The sequence below is a fragment of the Takifugu flavidus genome, chromosome 18 (assembly GCF_003711565.1).
Source record: "Takifugu flavidus isolate HTHZ2018 chromosome 18, ASM371156v2, whole genome shotgun sequence".
Taxonomy (NCBI): domain Eukaryota; kingdom Metazoa; phylum Chordata; class Actinopteri; order Tetraodontiformes; family Tetraodontidae; genus Takifugu; species Takifugu flavidus.
Window position 1 is genome coordinate 4,071,613 of NC_079537.1, and position 20,561 is coordinate 4,092,173.

The 20,561-nt window shown below is 48.9% G+C and overlaps 3 protein-coding genes across 8 annotated transcripts; 1 reads left to right on the plus strand and 2 right to left on the minus strand.

The window, feature by feature from the left end:
• Window positions 1–1,668: 1,668 nt before the first annotated feature.
• On the plus strand, window positions 1,669–6,976 carry LOC130515472 (carbohydrate sulfotransferase 12-like). Of its 2 annotated transcripts, none has more exons than XM_057015739.1 (5): window positions 1,669–1,768; window positions 3,290–3,853; window positions 4,696–4,842; window positions 4,915–5,094; window positions 5,170–6,976. In XM_057015739.1, exons 2-5 carry the CDS (start codon window positions 3,485–3,487, stop codon window positions 5,716–5,718), a joined length of 1,245 nt encoding a protein of 414 aa, XP_056871719.1. In that variant the 5' UTR covers window positions 1,669–1,768; window positions 3,290–3,484; the 3' UTR covers window positions 5,719–6,976. The 2 variants fall into 2 exon arrangements, with proteins under 2 accessions (XP_056871719.1, XP_056871718.1); XM_057015738.1 differs by having other exon boundaries at window positions 1,670–1,768; window positions 4,690–4,842.
• A 1,194-nt stretch (window positions 6,977–8,170) lies between these two features.
• c1qtnf6a (C1q and TNF related 6a) lies at window positions 8,171–12,421 on the minus strand. Of its 4 annotated transcripts, XM_057015741.1 has the most exons (5): window positions 11,889–12,421; window positions 10,831–11,007; window positions 10,604–10,684; window positions 9,162–9,344; window positions 8,171–9,049 (listed from the first exon to the last, which is right to left on the minus strand). In XM_057015741.1, the coding sequence occupies exons 3-5, from the start codon at window positions 10,617–10,619 to the stop codon at window positions 8,499–8,501; spliced, it is 750 nt and encodes a 249-aa protein (XP_056871721.1). In that variant the 5' UTR covers window positions 10,620–10,684; window positions 10,831–11,007; window positions 11,889–12,421; the 3' UTR covers window positions 8,171–8,498. The 4 variants fall into 4 exon arrangements, with proteins under 4 accessions (XP_056871721.1, XP_056871720.1, XP_056871723.1 ...); XM_057015740.1 differs by lacking the exon at window positions 10,831–11,007 and having other exon boundaries at window positions 10,604–10,721; XM_057015743.1 differs by lacking the exon at window positions 10,604–10,684 and having other exon boundaries at window positions 11,889–12,415.
• Window positions 12,422–13,520: 1,099 nt separating this feature from the next.
• On the minus strand, window positions 13,521–18,460 carry il2rb (interleukin 2 receptor, beta). 2 transcript variants are annotated; one of them, XM_057015737.1, is made up of 10 exons: window positions 18,089–18,460; window positions 17,575–17,669; window positions 17,356–17,497; window positions 17,209–17,272; window positions 17,034–17,127; window positions 16,820–16,962; window positions 15,523–15,691; window positions 15,351–15,453; window positions 15,155–15,233; window positions 13,521–15,007 (listed from the first exon to the last, which is right to left on the minus strand). In XM_057015737.1, the coding sequence occupies exons 2-10, from the start codon at window positions 17,651–17,653 to the stop codon at window positions 14,378–14,380; spliced, it is 1,503 nt and encodes a 500-aa protein (XP_056871717.1). In that variant the 5' UTR covers window positions 17,654–17,669; window positions 18,089–18,460; the 3' UTR covers window positions 13,521–14,377. The 2 variants fall into 2 exon arrangements, with proteins under 2 accessions (XP_056871717.1, XP_056871716.1); XM_057015736.1 differs by having other exon boundaries at window positions 15,351–15,459; window positions 18,089–18,453.
• Between the last annotated feature and the right edge of the window lie 2,101 nt (window positions 18,461–20,561).

Sequence of the window (20,561 nt, forward strand, 5' to 3'; positions counted from 1 at the left end):
GGAAATCTGTTTTTTTTATTTATTTTTTTCCAAAATGCTCTTCAAATGGGAGGAAATCATTTTTGGCCGCTGTGTCTGTGTGCTAACAGAATCCAGATGTGGTTGGAGGACGAGGTCTGAACCCAAATCTTTATTGCCACCAGTAAAGAAAACACATTTAAATCTTAAAAATACATTTGAAACTTTAAACCTCTAAGGACGCTCACGAAAGGACGCTGCATTTTGTGTAGAGTGTCTTCTGTTTGCAGCACAGATGCATGCTGGGAGCTGCTGATCGCTGCAGCTTCTAACTCAGTTTTTACGTTTACTGTCAGGGGGCAGCAGAAGGGTGGATGTGGCCGAACAGGGGCAGGTCAGAGGGGGATTTAACTACCGTTTCCAGGAGGCCACCAGATAATCTCCTCGGAGAGAGACATATCAAGCAACTCTCTGGCTCTCTTTCATCGTCACCATGACGATGGACAGAATGATCCACCCTAGGGTTCCAGACCACAAGGTGCTCCAATCCTCTCCACGGACATCCAGGACATCCTCCTCCACAGGTCCCACCCACGGGGCAGTCCATCACACATTTACTGCATTACTCATCAGAAATAGGTCCAAGTTTTACCAGGACTGCAAAGAAAAACATCACCATTAATCTGAGACTCCTGCTCAGCTAAACCAGTAGAAACCATCCAAGTGTATGTTAAAAGTAGCCTTATTGCAGTTCATTTCTAGATGATATTTATTACTTAATGAGGACCGGGACATTCTGAATTTTCAAGGTCAAGATTGGAATTGGTGTCGATAGGGTTGAGTACTTCATTGTGACGTTAGGATTAAGGTGAGAGGCTGTGAAATGAAATATGCCAGTCTGAGTCCTCATAAAGATAGTAGAAAGGGTTCCAGCATTACTGCAGGTGTTGTTATTTTAAATTACTTCCTCAGGAGAATGTGTGCTGGTGATGAAAAATGTTATGAGGCAGAGGGTGTGTGTGTGTTGTGTGTGTGTGTGTGTGTGTGTGTGTACATTTTGGCTGGTTCTCACATCTTGAAAGGGCTGTTTGAGGGTTAAGACTGAATTCAAGGGTTAAGGTAAACTGTGAGGGTGACTTAGCCTCAGATTTAGGGTCTGGCACGAGGAGCTGGAATGCCTAATGTCAACGAATGTCCTTACAAAGATAGAAGTCCAAACGTGTGTGTCAGCATTGCAGGTAGTTATTTTAAGCGTTATTATGAGAACACGTGCTGATGGTGAAAAATGTAATGCGGATACAATGTGTGTATGTGTGTGCGCATGTGTGTGTGTGTGAGAGAGAGAGCGTTGTTGGGACTCAGCTCGTGTTTGATGTCTCAGGATGAGCTCACTGAGGGTTCGGGCGCATCAGCCCGGGGCAACAGGAGCTGACAGGTCCCCGGGGCCATCATTTCTCCATGCTCTAATTTCATGACAGAAGAAGACATTTTTTATTGCGGGGTCGCCTGCAGCACGCCGTTCCCCGCACGCTGGCCTCGTGGATGGGGGTGGGGGGGTGTGTGGAAAGACTGTCGACATAAATCATCCCCAAACTACAGTCGCTCCGCTGCTGGAGCTGACCCAGAAAAAGTGAATCCCCCTCCTTTTGCGCTTCACCGTGCTGAGAACTCAGCCTCGAACTCTCGCGATGTTTCGCGTGACCTCACCCCATCGCTTGGAAAACGGGTCGGGGAGGGGGGGGGGGTGAAGTGAAGAGAGGCTCATCAGAAGCGGCTGACGCGGCGCTGCGAGCTGCGGCCACGGAAAGAGGTGAGAGGGCGTCGTTGTTGTTGTCTCTGGCGTTTTCTTATTTATTTGAAGGGCGAAAGTCAGCTCGCCGCTCGGTTTCCCCGCAGCAGGGACATCTTCTACCTTCCTTTGTTTCAGCGGGGAGCTGCACTTTAACGGGAGCGCTGTTGGCGCGCGGGCAGCGGGTGTTGACACAAACCGGAAGCTCGGCGAGCTCCGTTTCTCCTGCGCGTTTCTCCTCCGCGTTTATTTAAAAAATAAAAATGAACCGAGAGCTCCGAGGCGCGATGAGCAGCTCCTCCGGGCACCCTCCAGTCAAAGGCCACATTGTGTTTGGCCCTAGAGGGGGGCGGGGGGGGGCGGGGGGCAGGACGGGCTGATTTATATCTGATCATGCGGAGCTCCGGCTGCTCTGAGCGGCTGCTGCTGCTGCTGAGTCCGCGGGAGGGACGCCAAAGTAGAGCCAACCCCCCCCGGCAACTGCGCGCAAATTCCCATTTCTAATGAAGTTTGATAAATGGCTTTGTAATCGATCAACTGGCGCGAACACATTTAAAAGCGGCTGATTACATCACTGCAGTTTTCTGTGTAAAATGCACGTGCGATGCATATTTTCCCCTCGAGCCTCATTGCAATAGATGCATAAATCATTTCTCAACGTGGAGAGGGCAGCGGTGAGTTACTGTAAATGGATGAGCAGCCAGAAGCCCCTGGAGAGGAAAATTGGGATCTTCTAAGTCCTCTTAGCTGCAGGAAAGACTAAATAATAGGAGGACTGTTGCACAGCTGGCTCCAGATTTAGTGTCTGAATGGAAAAGTGAATCCTTGTGACTTCCGAGCCACACAGGAAGGCAACTCCATGAAATGGAATAAGGAGGAAAAACATGGGTTGCGACTGAAGTCACTCCAGAAACCAGATCACTTATCCTGCAGGTCTCCGTGAAGGCGGCGTTGTGGGTCTCACGAACACGGCGAGTTTGAGTGTGTTTTTATTTGGTGAGGTGTGTAAAATATTTGCCGCTGGCTCGCTCTCAAAGGTTGCTGACACAGAGGCTTTTATGACTTCAGCGGTCCTCAGATTCAGGTGCCGGGCTGGGATTCACGGGAAGCCTGTCGGGAGCGGCGGGAAGTGCTCAGGCAGGGAGAATCTGGAGCTCTGTGCCGTACAAAGGTCGCGGAATGCAGAGGTTTGACAAGCGGTTGTGATTTTACTGCAGGGAGTGGGAGTCCACCCAGAGGTGAAGGAGAAATTGAGCTCATTCCTTGTTGAAAACTGGCGCCTGTAAATGTTGGGCTCGCCTCCACTGCCTCGCTGTGTTTCCTGTTTGGGTTTCTGACCTCGGCCCCGAAGCTCCGTCAACGCGCCGATGTTTGACCCGTTTCTGGCAGCCTTTGTTGCAGGGCGGTGCAAAAATACCCGCCGGGTTGTGAACTCGCCTCATTGTTTGACGCGCCAGCTGGCGGAGAGCCGAGCTGATAATCTGATTTAAGAAATGGAGCTGGGATGTTTCTAAGAGGTGATTTTTCTGCCTGTGTCTGCAGGGAGCTGCAGCCATGGAGTGGAGGTAAAAGCTAATCCGCGGATGGCAGATTACACTTCCTGTGGCGCGACGACATCATGATAAGCTCCCTCCTACCACCGACTCCGCTGTAGCTGTCATCTTTTGCTATGCTGAGCAAGAGCTCCTGGACCTTCGCTCTGTTGCCATGGTGACCCCGTAGCTAGCACCAGTCGCCATGGGAACATCCAGGATGTTTCGCATCTTTGTTGTCCTTGGCACGGTCTTCATGATCCTCCTGATCATCATCTACTGGGACGATGTCGGGGCCTCTCATCTGTATTTGCACGCCCCTGTCTCACCTGGCCCCAAAATGTCCCCGCCCCCCGCTGTCCCGCATAGGCCGCAAACCTCCCGCGCCCCGTCCTTCCTGTCCGACATCGACGCCTTCGTTAACCAGTTCCTTGAGCCGGGGACGGGCGAGCCCACGGACCAGGTGCCCGTGGACACGAGCAACCAGTCGGAGAAGGCGGAGGAGAGGTACATTCCACGGCAGGAGTGGAAGACTCACCTGAGCCCAGTGGCGGCGGAGCTCCGAGACCGACAGGTGGGTTTTTATCATCATCACGTCTGTGCGGGGAATCTCTAACAGCATTGGAGCAGATGCTCGGCTCCCTGCTGACTCCTTGTTTTGCGTCTGTTTGGGTCAGAGGCTCCTGATGAATGGAGTTAGACAATCGGGGCTCAGAGAGGAGCAGAACCAGGTTTAACAGCAAGATTAGTCGGGATCCCCGAGTAGATCCCAGCGCTTTAGAGGGATTTTCAAACATGCTCGATATGGCTTTTTTCTGCCTCCTGCACCAACCATCCCAGGAGATCTAACATTTAGAGGATGAAATGGGTGAAAATGCATATTGATGATGGAAGCAGGTCCGACATGCAGAGGAGGGCCGACCGATTTTGGTAAAGATGAAAAAGTGAAAAAGGTTGTTTTTTTTCATCTGGGAGATATATTTAGACTTTTATTTTGGAAACATTCCAAGGAGGAAGTGTGAAGTGCCCCGACAGCAGGATCCACCTCTGCCATTTTAGGTTATTTCCTCCAACAGCTCCAAACTGTGAATCCATTATTTATCATCCGCAAATGGTGCCTGAACAGTCATCATTGTTGGGATAAATATTTTAGGTCCATCTGAAAAGGAAAGTTCTCCAAGCTGTCAGGACTTTACTCAGAGAGCGAGATGGCCTAAGCTGCAGGGATCTCAGTGATGCCTCAGATGAGTGTGATCAGCTGACCTCCCTGGTCTGTGAATGGCTGGTTCTTCTGACACATTCTCTCTAATATGTAACCGAAGGCTTCGGAAGCCCGTTCAGACCGTCCTGGCTTCCAGGAAACAAAATGTCTAACTTCTCCACCTTTGTGTTTGGGCCGTGTGAAACCAGGAGCAGCGGCGGCAGTTACTGCAGGAGATGTGCACAAACGACAGCGTAGCCTTTCCCGGCAAAAACCGTTCTTTCGATGACATTCCCAACAAGGAACTGGATCACCTCATCGTGGACGACCGCCACGGGATCATCTACTGCTACGTCCCCAAGGTGAGAAGCTGTTTGCTCTGTGATATCTGCGTTGCGCCGCTAACGGTGCCGCGCGTCTGCCCCCCACCCCAGGTAGCCTGTAGCAACTGGAAGCGCATCATGATAGTGTTGAGCGAAGGCCTGCTGAAGGACGGCGTGCCCCAGAGGGATCCGCTGGCCATTCCCCGAGCCCTGGTCCACAACAGCAGCATGCACTTTACTTTTAACAAGTTCTGGAAACGTTACGGCAAGTTTGCGAAGCACCTCATGAAGGTGGGTTCAAACGCCGCACTGCCCGGCGAGGTGTAACGGCTCTCCCCTGTGCTAATCTGGATCTTCTTTTCGAAGGTGAAACTGAAGAAGTACACCAAATTTATTTTCGTGCGGGACCCCTTTGTGCGCCTCATCTCCGCCTACCGGAACAAATTCGAGCTGCCCAACAACGAGTTCTACCGGCGTTTTGCACAGGTCATGCTGCGTCGCTACGCCAACCAGCCAACGCCTCCCGCCTCCGCAGATGAGGCGTTTGAGGCGGGCATCCATCCCTCGTTCTCGAACTTCATCCAGTACCTGCTGGACCCCAAAACGGAGAAGGAGATGCCCTTTAATGAGCACTGGCGGCAGGTTTACCGGCTTTGCCACCCTTGCCAGATCCAGTACGACTTTGTGGGCCATCTAGAGACGGCAGAGGAGGACGCGGAGCACCTGCTGCGCCTGCTCCGCGTGGATAATGTGGTGGAGTTCCCCACCTCCAGCAGGAACCTTACGGCCAGCAGCTGGGAAACCGACTGGTTCAGCACAGTGCCCGTGGAAGCACGGAGAAAACTCTACAAGCTGTACGAGCCCGACTTCAGGCTCTTCGGCTACCAAAAACCAGACTCTGTCCTCAACGAGTGACTCTTGTTCCTACAAAATGGCTTCCGTAACGCTCCAGCACCTGGCTTTCTTTTTATAATCACAGAAATGACAAGCACACGCTCCTCACATCACCGTGCACGGTCAGTGTAGCCCACGACACACAGCAACACCCTCTTTGATGCCATCTCTGGTGGTTGTGATATCGCACTTTGCATGTAAGACTCGTAATAATTGAGTGAGACGGAGGAAATGACGTCACAAGAGTCTGTTTTTTTTTGGTTCTGACCTCGGCGGAGTTGTCCTACATGTTCCAGTGGTCCCAGCTGTCGAGTGCAGCGAGCGTTCAGGGCGATTTCCTTAAAAAAGGTTTTGAAACGGAACCCGTGACAGTAGTCAGCACCGTACAGAAGCATTTCATGCCTCATTAGGGAGACGCAGCGCGTTGTCCGACCTCATTTCACGTACTTCCCGTTTGCAGGAATCATTTTCGCAGCGTAACAGAAGAAAAGCAGCAGCAGCTCCATAAGGAGACCGTTTAAATATTAATTTCATCCCGGTTCGATGCACAAGGACAAGGCTCGTTCCTTTCAAACATGCAGCAGTTCCAAAAGGAACCTTTCCCACGCGCCTCTCGTCACGCTACATTTTGTAGGCAACAATGTAGGACAAAATGTAACCCTGGAGAGGACGCCGGTGTTGCTTCTCCCACCGAAACAAAGTATTTTTTTACGGTAGGATCGGGATTATTTGAGGCGAGGAGCTTGGGGAGCAGCATTTTCCCTCATTAGTGCGATACCAGTGCTCTGTCGGGAGGATGCGTCGCTCCGCGGTGGATGAGGCTGCGGGTCAAGCTCCGCCTCCTGGGTGTGGTTCGGGCGCAGGGTTTATGCGCGGCCTGGGAGCTGGGGTTAGTGCCTTTGGGTTGTAAAAGTTTACACAAAAAGGAGTATTTTTGTAGATGGACAAACCCAGCGACGGACAAGAAAAGTGTTGGATGATATGAGAGCCCTTCAACAGCTGTGTGTGTCTCTGTGTGTGTCTCTGTGTGTGTGTGTGTGTGTGGTGTCACCATCGTGCAGGACATAAATGTTTGACTCTGTTGTTTCTGCCTTCTTTTGTTTTATATAAACAAATGTGTTTTTTATTGGGTTTTTTTATCAGTCTTCATCTGTTTTGCATTTCTTTAAACTCGAGCAGTTCAAGAGTTCAAATGACCAACGGAACCACAGAACTATTTTGTAAAGAAAAAAGTTTATATATTGTCAGAATAAATGCCGTCAGTATCTTGCTTTGGTCACTCAGTGGCGTCACTGTCTTCTTACATAGTTGCATTTTTAAACAGCCAGACTTTACAAACCATTCTAAACATTTAGAACATCGTTAATGGTTGGTTTTAGTATTCATATCTCGAATAGTCCTTGGCATCGCCAAGGTCGAGGGTTGCAGGGAGTTTACATTCATGGGCTGGAGAAACAGCAGCAGAAAATATCAAGATGAAGTGTTTAGATAAAGTGATAAAGTGAAGCTTCATTTATAGTCGCGTCAGTATCTGATCTGCACAGATTATTGATTTTTTTTCATCTTTTGGAAGAATCAGAAATCACCTCTGAGAAGCTCATCTGTTGCCACGCCAACAGGTCAGGACTCACGCACAGTTCCCAGCAGCTTACGGCCCTGCGTGACCGTGCATGCTTGTAATTCCTCGCTGATGAGACATGTCAGGCAGATCATGAGTGCATTCCTGAGTGATGGGAACATCAAGGGTTTTTAAAATGGACATCTTAAAACAGGCGCGATCTTGTGAAAGGCCTCTGCTACGATTTTGAGCACTACTGATACGGATGTGAGAACTGGATGGGATATAGAATATGATTTTATCATGAAGTCCATCAGCAGCGATGGTCCGTAGTTTCCTCAGGGTGGCGTTGTTGCCAATGTTTATGCAACGGACAACTTAAAGAGAAATCTGCGAAGCAGAACGAGGTCATATTAGATTTTTAAGAACACTAATTAATTCTCTGGTAAAATATTTAGTAAATTGAGGCTCTGAGGTCCCGACAAAGGCGCAAAGGCACCAGGTACCGGGTCGGAACACTCATTGGATAAACGTTCATCAAATTCCAACATTGATATTCAGTGAACACTGGCTCCTATTTGATACTTTCATTAGTAATCATCATTAGTAACTATACTGATACAGTGGTGATTTATTACAAAAAGAATAAAGTTTCACCTGTATTGCTCTAAATAATCTACAATATTTGAACACTAATTTATAGCATAGTTGCGTCGACTTTCCTCTAGTGGTCAGGATGGGCAACTACAACAACGTAAGGAAAAAACTGTTTAAACTACTGAAATTAAGTAATTAGATTACATTTTAACGGCATTAGAGAAGTATTTCATACTGCACTGTGGCACTGATTACACATCTCAGGTGCAGGCATTTAGCAATGCCTTTAATAAACATTTATAACATCTTGGTCAGAGATGGAATTGATCTTTTTTAATCTTTATGATTAACAACTGACGTCTTCAGTCCAATCCTGCAGTTCATACATTTTAGTACTGATGAAAAAATAATAATAAAAAAGCCTGAACCTCATGAGCACTATCTGAACCATCAGAGGAACTCATTTTCAGATGCTCGATTTAGCATAAGCGTGTGGATAAAAATAAACAAAGACAACCTGAGCTTTGGCAGGATCGCGCTCAGTTGTAGCCTGTTTTCTAAAGAAATTCTAAAGAATATGAAAATGATGGTGGGATTTTGCAAAATATTCAGATTTAGAATTTGTGGACGACCGAATCTATTTTTCTTAACCCTCAGTGCTCGCTTTGATGAGGTATCCATTGAAAGTGATGTAGACGTCCACGTCGTCGCTGTAGATCGCATTCTCCCGCTCCCTCTTGTACAGTCGGACCCACACCTCATCGCCCTGCTCCAGCTCCAGCATCACGCTCTGACTCTGCATGATGGAGCGGTCGCTGGGCTGGGCGTACACGATGGTCTGCTCTTCGTCGTTCTTCATGAGGTGCAGGTACGTCTCTTTGAAGTTCCATGTGTGGATGTTGACGTTGAAGAAGTAGACCCCCGGCACGTGGCAGGCGAATTTCCCCCTGAACATGTCGAACTGGTGGTCCAGGTTGACGAACACCGTGTCGAACACCAGGGCCTGGTAGGACTCCAGGCTGTGGAGGGATTTGCGACGGCCCACGGAGAAGGCCGAGTACTGGAGTTTGCACAGGTCTCCGGGTGGACCTGCCTGACCTTTGCTGCCCTTGGAGCCCGTGGGACCTGGCGAGCCCGTGGGGCCTTCATGTCCAGGTTTCCCAGGCGTTCCTCTGTCGCCGCGGTCGCCTTTGTCACCTGTGCATGAGTCACCTCATCAGAATAAAGTGGCGGCTCAATAGAGGCGTAGCTCAAAATAGCATGTGGGGCTTGTCCATCTAAGACTAGATGAGGCGGACTCATATTGTACCTTTGAGGATGGTCATGTTGATGTAGGTGCGGACCTCTGGAACATGGCCGAACCTCGCTGTAGGAGGTGGGGATCCGCTGCCCTCCAGCAGCTCCAGGTCATCGCAGCACTGCCTGCAGGGCGGAGGCAGCAAGGTCACCGGGGAGGTGAAGGACACGAGGAGGAGGAGGAGACCCAACATGGCTGCGCTCACACGGAAAACAGGAAAAAAAGTGCCAGATGAGTGCTTGAAGTACAGATATTTGATCCAGATCTGCACTGACATGAATTTATTAAACAGCTTTGGAACCGCTGATTAAACTGATATAAAGATTCCTCATCACATTTAGCGCGTTAGCACTTTCTCCCCAGGCTGGGTGAGACGCCGCTCGCGCTGTTAGCTTCCTAACCGTTCAGGAATATTTCAGCGATTAGGCCAGCGTGCACTGATTGGGTTGGGTCACTTTTTCGTGATCATAAACCAGGCATGGGCAAACTAAGGCCCGGGGGCCACACGCGGCCCGTTAAACGTTTTAATCCGGCCCGCCAAACTTGAAAAATTAAATGAATAAACCTTGTTAATGTTAAATTTTCTCTGCAATTCTGGTGTTTTCCCACTAGAAAAAAGACAGTCAGGAGGAGAGTGATGGTGATATCCTGAAGGATAACAGAACTTTCAGTGCTTTAAAATAGAAATGGTTATTAATTTTTTTTTAAAAAGGCACATTTTATTCATTTGATTTTAAGTGTTTTAAGACTCATTCCAAAGTCAGATATTTTGTTGTAATGCTTCTCTTCATTTTCATTTGAAATTAAAGCACATGTTTTCTCCATATCCCAAGATGTGTATTTTTTCTCCAATGAGGTGAGGTTACCAAAGCACTCCATCCATCCATCTGCTCCTGGTCCGGCCCCTTTGTCAAATGTTAGAACCCATTGTGGCCCACGAATCAAAATGTTTGCCCACCCCTGTCATAAACAAATGGTAGAAAAGTAGCTGACAGAGGTAGAAAAGAATTTACTGGAGATGATTGTGTTTCCAGATTCAGTACACACACACACACACACACACACACACACACACACACACACATCTTCGTACTTTGTAAGGACCTAGATCGACATAATGCATTTCCAGCTGCTAAGCCTGACCCTAACTATCCTATCCAACGCTGGCCCTGACCCTCATCCCGATGCTGACCCTGACCCTGGCCATGAACCTAAATCTCAATTTAAACTCAACCTTAAAACCACATCTTAACCCTCAAATAGTCCTTTAGTTGAAATGGTGAGGACCAGCCAAAATGTCCTTACTTTCCAAAAATGTCCTCACTTTGCTAGAAGAATGAGTATTTTTGGTATCCTGTATGTAGTAAGTACAAGCATACAGGGTATGTAAATCAGTGCAAATATCAGCGGTTCACTTTAAGCTCTTTATACTGACGACATTAAACATTGTTAACCTCGTTCGGCTGACATCCCTCCTCCCTGTGTACTGATCCACAGCGATGATGCAGAGGTTTTATTCCCTATTGGTGCCCATCCTGCAGCAGAGGCACTCACACTCAGAGGTCGCTCACACTAGAGGTCACACACACACACACACACACACACACACACACACACACACACACACACACAGACACACACACACAGACACACACACACCAATTGATCAACAGTTATTTACACGTTTTGACTCCTGCTGGTTTGTTCCAGAGAGGTTGAGGCGAGCTGAGTGTTTTCCAGCAGGAAAAGGCCACGGCTGTTTGCCAAACTCCCAGTGCTCAGCAGCTGGAACAGTGTGTGTGTGTGTGTGTGTGTGTGTTTGGACAGGACAGCTGCATCCACGCAGGACGGAGCAGCTCTGCAGGCACACACACACACACACGCACACACACACACACACAATGAATGAATGTTTGAAAACTGCAGCGTTCCCACACAGTGGAAGAAGGCTGATGGACACACACACACACACACACACACACACACACACACACACACCACACACACACCACACACACACACACACACACACACGCACACACACACAGAGTCAGTTGAGTGTTCATTTCCTGCTGGTATTCTTATAGTTACTTGCATTTTCTGGGGAATAAAACACGTCAAACTGCACAGAAACGAGGAAGCGAGAAATGACGCAGCACACTCGGATCAGACCCTGAAGACCAGCAGCAGGAGGTAGAAACCAGTGTTCCCAGCAGCAGCAAATATACACAATCAGGACAGAACTCCAACCACGCTGTAAAAAGTTAGTTTGGGACCTATTAGAAGTTTGAGTTAACAGGATTTACGCTGCAGATTCCTGCTTCCTTGTGAGATTATTAGCTGTTAGTTTAGTCCGTCTGCACATAGGACCGCTGCCGTGGGGACTGTGACACAGAGCATCACATGACCGGTCCGGAGACCAGACCAGAGCCGGGATGCATTTTTACATTACATCATTTTACAAGCATCCTTGATTCTATGAGACATCTTGTTGAGGCACTTTTCTCACTCCCGACATCTCACCACACAGAAGCCAAGGTCTCATGTCAATCGCAGGTTTCCAGCAGGTGGTTCCTGTCAGATCCAACAGGTTTATCCTGCCTCAGACAAATGCTATTGCGCGGGGGGGTGGGGGTGGGGGGGGGGGGGGGTGGGGGGGGGGGGGGTGGATTGAGTCACACATCCGACCACAATAACGCTAAAGTCTTGCGTGCAGCATTTCATGGGAATCAACCTCACCTCGTTCTGCAGCCGCTTCAGTCCGCCGAAGAGGCGACGCTGGAGAGCCGGGCTCCCAAGTCAGCGCCTCCTACCCCACCCCCCACACCCCCCCCAGCCCCTCCTTCACACTGTGGGAGTGAGCTGGAGGATTCTGCACAAGATGTCTGGATCTGAAAAAGTCCAGCAGCCGATGATAAAGGGGGCGGCGGGATGAGGTTATCCAGGAAAAACAGAGCTCGCCATCCTCACTCTCAGCCTGAAACACACTCTGAGGAACATCTAATAAAGCGAGGACTTTGCTAGTCAGACGATGAATATAAAGGGAACTTCCCGGATGTCGAAGGGAGTCAGTCAGGAATGCGTTACAACAAATCCAAAACAAGACCATAGCGAGTCCCGTGCACAGCCGTATAGCCAACCAGCTCATTTTAAAACAAATCCAGCTGGCTGGAGCTCCATGTCTGCCTCTGCTGCAGCTGCAGATACCAGAACACTGGAACGTGCACAGCCGTGCACAGCCGGAGCCCATTATCACCACTGGCCTTCAGACGGCTCCTCTGCAGTCGGCTGAAAACAACATTCCTTCATTTTCCCCCCCAATTATCTTGAACTGAAGGTTGACCAACACTCTTCTTTCTTTCTTCCTTTCTTTCTTTCTTTCTTTCTTTCTTTCTTTCTTTCTTTCTTTCTTTCTTTCTTTCTTTCTTTCTTTCTTTCTTTCTGTGGTGGAAGGAGTGCGAACGAGAGAGAGCGAGAGACTGAAAAAAAACGTGTTTTTCCTATTTCTGACCTTTCTTATGTGAGCGTGAATGCTTGTGAACATAGTTTGTTTTATTGTGCGTTTCGTTTTTAATTATTTGCTCCTTAGTTTAGCGAGTGTGTGAGTTTGTGGGGCGGCCGACCGCGTGCGGCCGTCATGGCGGCGAACGCCAACTTGAACGGGTTGAGCCGGAGACACGGGGTGAAGGTGGGAGCGGGCTCCGTGCTCAGTGTGGAGGAGGTGGCCCTGGCTGTGGGCCAGGAAATCGGTCACAGCTCCGTGAAGTCCTCATGAAGACCAAAGGCATGAGGGGCCCTGATTTGGAGATTTACTTCCCCGACAAGCTCCTCTTCATCCAGTCAGCCGGTCATTGGATCAAACACAGAGCGGTGTCGGACCTGACTGACCCTGAGATCTTTCGGCTGAGGAAGCATACGGGCAAAGCCAGGAAACAGCTCAGAGAACTGTCCAACAAGAGCACCAGCTCGTAGGCCGACTGGCTGGGAAGGGACGGAGCCCCCCCCCCCCCCCCCCGCTGGAGCCTGCCTGACGAGCCACCACCGTTTCCCTCTCTAGGATGGATCTCTGTGTCAGACCAGTGCCCGTTTCTGTTCCGAGCGAGAGACAATATTTCAAGTGTGCGATGAACACGAGAGACTCACTGTACTTTTTTTGAACGTTGAATATTAATTGCACATTGAACAAACTCCTTGTGGAGTTACTGTTTTTTGTTGAATTCTATTTATCGTACCTTATTGTCACTACTGTGTTGTCAACAGGGTGTGAAATTTGTAAATAAAGTGTTTGTGTAAAAATAAAAAAAAATCTTTCTTTCTTTCTTTCTTTCTTTCTTTCTCTCTTTCTCACTCATCCAACCTGACATCACAGAGTTGAGCCAAACTTCTACGTCTTTATTGGTGTTGACTGTCAGCGATACAAAGAGTCATCTTGTTTGGATGACGACAACGGGCGGCGCAGTGATACAAGTGATAAAAGCAGCCGTGAAATGAATGAAAATAACGTCTGCTTGTTTTTCTCCAGCATGCTGAGATGCAGATGTTGATAATGTGCTTCTGCGCATTTACGAAGTGAAAATAAAATCAAAAAACTGGCCTCGGAGAGGAGAATGTGGTGTGCGGTGCATTTCCTGTGTCGGGACATCTTGTGTTACTACTGTGTGTCAGTCACACTTGGAGCATGAACCTTTGCGCTGAAATGGAAAGTGGAAAATGTGCCTTAAGCCGCCCCGTGGCTGAATGTCAATGATGTTGAGCGGATGTTGCAGGTTGGGGGCAGAGTTAAATGTCAAACCACAATCTAATACACACACACTCACACACACCACCATGACCACTTGACAGGACACGTAAACACAAGGGTGCATCGCAGGATGCGGAACGTTGACCCGTTTTGACCGCAGGTTCGCTTTGGTTGGGTCCCTGCAGCTCACGTGATGCCGTGTCATGGAAATATTCAGGGTGTGTGGAGATAAACAGAGTCAAGATGATGAAAAAAGGTGTCGGTGCTGAACCAGCCAGCACAAGTGCGACAAGCCTGCGAAAGCTTTTTCCTGCTACGGCTCCTCGTTGGTTCTTCTCTGTGTGCCTTCCAGGACCACGACATGGTCCAGACACCCCTGGAAGTGGTTTTAAGACTGGAAGATTACATTAACGTTTAAAAAAAGCCTGTTAAAATAACAGCCGGACAATAAAAACAAGTCGCCCCGTGATGCGTGTTCTGCAGGTTGTCAGATGGATTTGTTGCTGAACGTCATGTGGAGCTCTTTGAGCGTCAGGTATCCGGTTCTGCAAGGCTGCTCGTTCATGGAGGAGGACCTGCAGACGCTGCCCCCCTCAGCCGAGTCCACCGGGGGGTCGCCGCTGGAGAGGTGAGGGGGGCTGAGCAGAGGGGGCTTGGGAGGGCGCTGAGGAAGGAGACCCAGGAGAGGACAAATCTGGTCCCCTGAAACTTCACTGTCCGTCTCTTTTGACTCATCTTCTTTTCTGAAGCTGAATCCAGAGTCGGGGCTCTGCGACTCCCGCTTCAGGCTCTCGTAACTGCGAGTGTTCCCAAAGGAGGAGCAGAGAGACCCGGAGACGCCGGCGTCCCCACTGTCGCCTTCATCCGGGTAAGCGGAGGAGGCGGGGGAGTGCACGGCTGGAGCTGAGCCGCTGAATGAGCTGGACGGGAAATAGCCAACATTGAAGAAGGAAGACAACGAGGGGGAGGAGCCGCTGGCGTCTGACTGCATCGGAGCGCTGGGGAAGACGGAGGAGGGAGGAGAGACCGAGGCCACGGCGGCGTCACACACCTCGATCGCAGAGATGCCGTCGATTGGCTGTGTGATGAAGAAGGCCTCAGCGGGATTGAGCCAAGCCTGGAGGCAAAATAGATGGTCTAAACTCAAATCCAGCCATCAATAGCTGAACCTCAAAATCAGACAATGAATGGATGGATGGATGGATGGATGGATGGGTGGATGGATGGGTGATTGGGTGGGTGGGTGGATGGATGGATTTCCTACTTTTAGATTTCCTTCATAGAGAGACTGAAGGGTGCAGAAGTATTTTGAAGGGTTTGGCACCGGTTTCTTCTTGTAGACGCTGAAAGAACAAATTATCAAACACACCACAAAGACACACGCGATTGTACTATGTTTGTGAGGACGTTCATAGACGTAAAGCAACTAAAATGTTGCTTGAACAGGAACACATAATGACCTCTTCCTGAAACATCCGGCATAAAGGACCAGAATGACAACGCAGATGACCCCCAAACTCAAAATCAGCCTCGTCGCCAGCGGCATCAGATCCAGGGTCCAATCTGAAACTAAGAGCTCCTTTTAGCTCACATCTTACACCAGAACATCGGGACCTGGGATCTAAAGCATACTTTCGTCCCTCTCTGTCTCCACGAACCAGGAGGTCGTCGGACTCCAGTTGCTCCAGTACTTGTTTGGGGATTTATTTGGTCGAACTCTCACCCTGACGTCACAGAGTCCCGTCATCTTGGAGGATGGAACTCTGAGCTTTTGAACTTGTGTATAGAGGTCCTTGGCCTCCTGTGACGGGAGACACTGAATTAGCCTGATATTTTTTCTACGAGGACATAAACCTGCCATAAATGGAGCAGACGAACCCCCCAGATGTGCAGAACAGGGTCTGATAATGTATATAGAGAGACGGTGGAGAGGGACAGTGATTGAGCGGAGTTGGACAGTGAGGCTTCGCAGGACAAAAGGTTTGAATTGCAGCCACCGAGAAACAGCAAAGAAACGCTGCAGTGGTGACGAGAGAAATGAGGGAAAAGGTCCACAATGTCCAAAATTGAAACAAACAGGTCCAACATGGACAATTACAGGTCCAAAATTGACACTAACAGGTCCAACATAGACATGAACATGTCCAACATTGACAGTTACAGGTCCAACATTGACACTAACATCTCCAACATTGACACGAACATGTCCAACATAGACACGAACAGGTCCAACATAGACAAGAACAGGTCCAACATAGACATGAACACGTCCAACATAGACACGAACAGGTCCAACATAGACACGAACAGGTCCAACATAGACACGAACAGGTCCAACATAGACACGAACACGTCCAACATAGACACTACGCAACAAACAAACAACTACGCAGCTGCAGCTTAGAGGACATCGCCACCCCAATAAGACTCCAAAGCAGAGTACAGTTAGCTGACCAAAACATTTAGGTTGGTTTAGGTTACAATTCTGATTGTAAGAGCCGCTGTATAAATAAATAAAGATTGATTGATTGATTGATTGATTGAGTGTTGCTTGATGATTGATTGATTGATTGATTGATTTGATTGATTGGTTGATTGATTGATTGATTGATTGATTGATTGATTGATTGATTGATTGATTGATTGATTAGAGAAGAGATGCAGAACAGGTTAACCTCCGCTGTTAGAGGTTAAGGTCCAAACTCTTCATCCCTCTGAGGGTGAGAGCGCTGGAGCCGATCCCAGCTGCTTATGGGCGTAGGCTCGGTACCACCCTGAATTAGTCACTGCAGGGCCCTATGGGACCATCTGAGGTTGGCACCTTGCTCAAGGGTACCATGGTGGATCAGAGGTCTCAGCCCAACACTGTACATATTGTTGCATTATCATTAAAATGGTCATTTATCCGTGCACTGTTCCGTGCACTCACCTCCCACTGTTGATTCGTCTGCTTGATCTGAACGTGGAACTCGCCGGACTCGAATCTAGACCAGGGAGCGCTGGGACCCCAGGATATCCAGCTGTCGTTGGCTGTGGTATTAACCACGGGAGCGGTCGGGGGATTCATTTTGACTGCGCACACAGACACGTGGTGTTTATCGAGGGTGCAAGGAGCCAGGCGTAACCTTCTGAAAGGGCCTCACTGTGGCTGCGCGGCTGGTAGGCGGTCAGGTTCTCCACCAGCGCCCCGTCACACTCCATCCTGATAGAGGGAATTTTACGATAGGGGTTGAACTCCTGGTGTGTGATGGAAGGTGAGCGGGTCAGAAAAGGATAAAAATGAATTACAGGGTTTTGATTGTTGATCCGGTGACTTACCGTTTCAAAAACAACGCTGCAGCTAGGAGGAGAGTTGCCGAGCTGCTCCAAACTGCAGGAGCGACTACCAAAAGAAAGGTTAATAAAGTGTTAATGAGGCTGATGCTTCATCTCAAGGGAAATGTCAGCACGGTGGATAGAAAGTACATTATTTCTCTGCTCCCTTTCCTCACAATCCGGATTTTTTCCACGCCAGATATGGAACAGTTAGCGCCTGGAGCCCGAGCGGCGCCGTGCCACCCACAGGTGACGGTGTTGACGTAGTCATTTACACAGAGGAGACCTGGAACTAAGAGACAGAAGACATGGAAGAGCCGTCTGTTTCACCTGATGATCTACCCCCCCCCACCATCCCTGCAGTTTTACCTTCGGGGCCGTCGGCAGGAGAGGCCACATCCAACGAAAGCAGGAGAATCAGCAGGTGCAGACAGCGGTGGGTCGCCATAGTTACAACACAATCGCTGAGGAGTAAACACAGCACATCAGGTTGAGACCAGAGAACCTCTTGTGTAAAAATAGCTCGCACTCGGTGCAAAATGATGACCCGAAACCACCCCCCCCATCTTTTGGTAGGTGAATGTCTTCCTCATTGTCTCAACAGCCAATCGCCATCGGGCTGACAGAACAATAGCAGATCCACGGGTTCGCAAAAAACCGCTGAAGCGAAGAAGGTGTTGAAATGAAACTTGACCGGAATGAGAACACAGGAAGTGGCGCTAAACCGGCGACAAAGTTGGCCCGACGACGTGACGCAGTACCGAGTGAATACATCCCCCCCAACTGATGAAGGTCGGTCACCGCTACCGACCTTCATCTTCCAAATGACTGAAACAATAACGACGGATGCTAAACCTGTTCCTAAGGCATTTTAGAAGATTACCTGGTGATCGTCGCCGTGGGGTCTCAGGGGCCCTCTGGAGGAAGCTCATCTTCGGTCTCGTTTCCTGACTCTCTGAAGAGATCTCTTTCTCCGCCACTCATCCCTCCATCTCTCTCTCTCTCTCTGGTTTTTCGTGTTCGTGCCGACTTCTGTTTGCAGCTACGGTGTTTCTGTCGCACACAGGAAACCTTACATGGTGATGAGTGATGGCGAGAAAGGGGACCGAGGTGGTGGCAGTGGGGGTGGTCACCTGGCGCCTCCCCTCAGCTGGGACCCGGGCCCCATCATCAACGTGCCTGGAAACTAGTCATATAACGCCAACCACATCCGCTTTCAGGCGGAGCGCGGGTCAGGCTGCAGCAGGAGGAACCAGCAGCTTTTTCTTGTGAAGTGGTCGATATCAGAGAAGTTCATCATTTGATGATAATCAAAGATGTCGCCAGATTTAAAGCCGACAAACCAGAACTCACACATGTGGAAATTAGCGGTGTCGGCTCGAAATTTCAAGGGAGGCTACCCACCTAATTGAAGAAACCGCGGCGGGCGGGCGAGCGGGCGAGGGAGGGAGGGGATGAATTAAATCCACACTCTGTAGACGTGTTGTTGATGAAGAGGTTGACGTGTCGGGCGGCTGTGAGTGTTCTCGGTTACAGCGACGTGCATGAAAACACACACCGAGAAAACTGAACCGCCTCAGAACTGCTGCTGCTCCAGCCACAAGCGCCGCAAACAAGAAGCGGCTGTTTCAGAATGGTTATTTTAATGTCATTTTAGCTGCCTTTTATGTGTTTTTCAGAAGAAACGCAGCTTTCCTTGATCACCCAAGTGGAAAGTGTTGATTTATCTTTAGTGTTTTCATTTGTGCCCCATTACTCCGCCAATTCTGGCACCAAAAACACAGACCAATCTGTTATGCCTCTATATTAATCCAAATTGTGTTCATCTGTTTGAGGTTATAACGACATTTGTGTTGAGTCATTAATTAGATTGATGGTCTTGGAGAGCCGTTGTGGCGGCGCCAAGCAGCTCACGCCGACAGACGGATTCATCTCAGCGCTGAACTTCAGCGGGGCGTTGTGCAACACTCCCCCACGTTGTTCTTGCACAGATCACAGAGCGCCACACGCGACCGTTGCCGTTATCAGACCCAGGAGGTTTGCCGTTGGGCCCTGCAGAGGTTGATCCGCTGGTGCCCTCGCAGATCATCACGCAGATGAGCGCCGAGGCCTGCAGGTGCGTGGGTCTCGGCGAAAAGGTCAAGCCCGCCATGTCTGAGGCAGGAAGCTGCGCAGGAGACCACAGTTAGTGCTCGAAAAGCATCGAGTCGACAGTCTCCACTGGCAGACCACAGGAGGGGGGGGGGGGGGGGGTGCTGTGTAGGTGGAGGCCGTCAAGGTCAAAAAAGGACTTTTTGCTGACTCACCTCGCACAAACGTCAATGTTCCCTTTCCTGTTCGTCATGGTTCATCTATGGGCGCTGAATCAAACAGGTGGTTTAATATGACAGCTTTAGCAGGCCAGCAGTCCTCCTCTGGACACACACACACACACACACACACACACACACACCACACACCACACACACACACACACACACACACACACACACACACACACACACACACACACACGGGTGACGACATCTACAGCTAGTCATGAAAGGAAGCAGCAGGTAGTAACGAAAAGGGACTTTTTGTGGTTTTTGCTGAAACCGTCTTTTTTTGTTGCTTTTACACCTCACACACGCGATTGTGGACACGCACGCGCGCACACGCACATGCACACAGAGGGAGGTAAACAAAATAACCTCTTCAGCTGCTGCCTGCATTACGAACCATTCAGATCTTTACGTTTTTGGTCAGAGTGGTCACTTTTTCCTTTTGCACTCACCAAAAATCTGACTTGGAGACTGTTTCTGGTGGTGCTTCGATTAGATTTATCACAACATTTAATCTTTGTGGTGGGGTTTCACAGACGGACAATTAAAGATGCAAACTCAATTTATTTGGGAAGCAGTTCCTGAAAACAGAGCTGGGCTAGTGGCTAAAAATGTTAGCGTGCGAACATATTCAACACATACTGTAAAAATACAGGAAATAATCTAAAAGTAAGAAAATCATAAACAAAAGATCACAGTATTGTTAAATTTCTAGATGATTTTTGTGCTTAATGAGGACAAATTGGAACATTGGGCAATAAATGAGAAAATGTTTAAAAATGTTTGAATTTATGATTAAACTTTCTTTCTTCCCTGTTGCCTTTATTTGATATTTTAATGTGACATTACGGAAAAGATGAAATTCCAAAAAAATAAAGTTATTGGACGGCCTGAGTGCAATACTAATTGTGATTTTTTTTTCGTGGAAAAAAAAAAGTTAAAATCATTGTTTTAAATAAACTCGAGACAGGTGCGTGCGTCAATATCACCATACAACGATAACAGAGTATTTTGGGTTTTTTTAGTATGAGTTGT

What these genes read in the sequence shown, in the direction of transcription:
- LOC130515472 (XM_057015738.1), top strand. Translation starts at nt 3,485, where the DNA reads ATGGGAACATCCAGGATGTTTCGCATCTTTGTTGTCCTTGGCACGGTC. An exon ending in CGGAGCTCCGAGACCGACAG is followed by an intron (nt 3,854 to 4,689) that starts GTGGGTTTTTAT and finishes GTGTGAAACCAG; the next exon opens with GAGCAGCGGCGGCAGTTACT. An exon ending in TCTACTGCTACGTCCCCAAG is followed by an intron (nt 4,843 to 4,914) that starts GTGAGAAGCTGT and finishes CCCCCACCCCAG; the next exon opens with GTAGCCTGTAGCAACTGGAA.
- c1qtnf6a (XM_057015740.1), bottom strand. An exon ending in CAACATGACCATCCTCAAAG is followed by an intron (nt 9,050 to 9,161) that starts GTACAATATGAG and finishes ACTCATGCACAG; the next exon opens with GTGACAAAGGCGACCGCGGC.
- il2rb (XM_057015736.1), bottom strand. Translation starts at nt 17,653, where the DNA reads ATGGCGACCCACCGCTGTCTGCACCTGCTGATTCTCCTGCTTTCGTTG. An exon ending in AAAGGGAGCAGAGAAATAAT is followed by an intron (nt 17,273 to 17,355) that starts GTACTTTCTATC and finishes TTCTTTTGGTAG; the next exon opens with TCGCTCCTGCAGTTTGGAGC. An exon ending in GGAGACAGAGAGGGACGAAA is followed by an intron (nt 15,460 to 15,522) that starts GTATGCTTTAGA and finishes AGGAGCTCTTAG; the next exon opens with TTTCAGATTGGACCCTGGAT.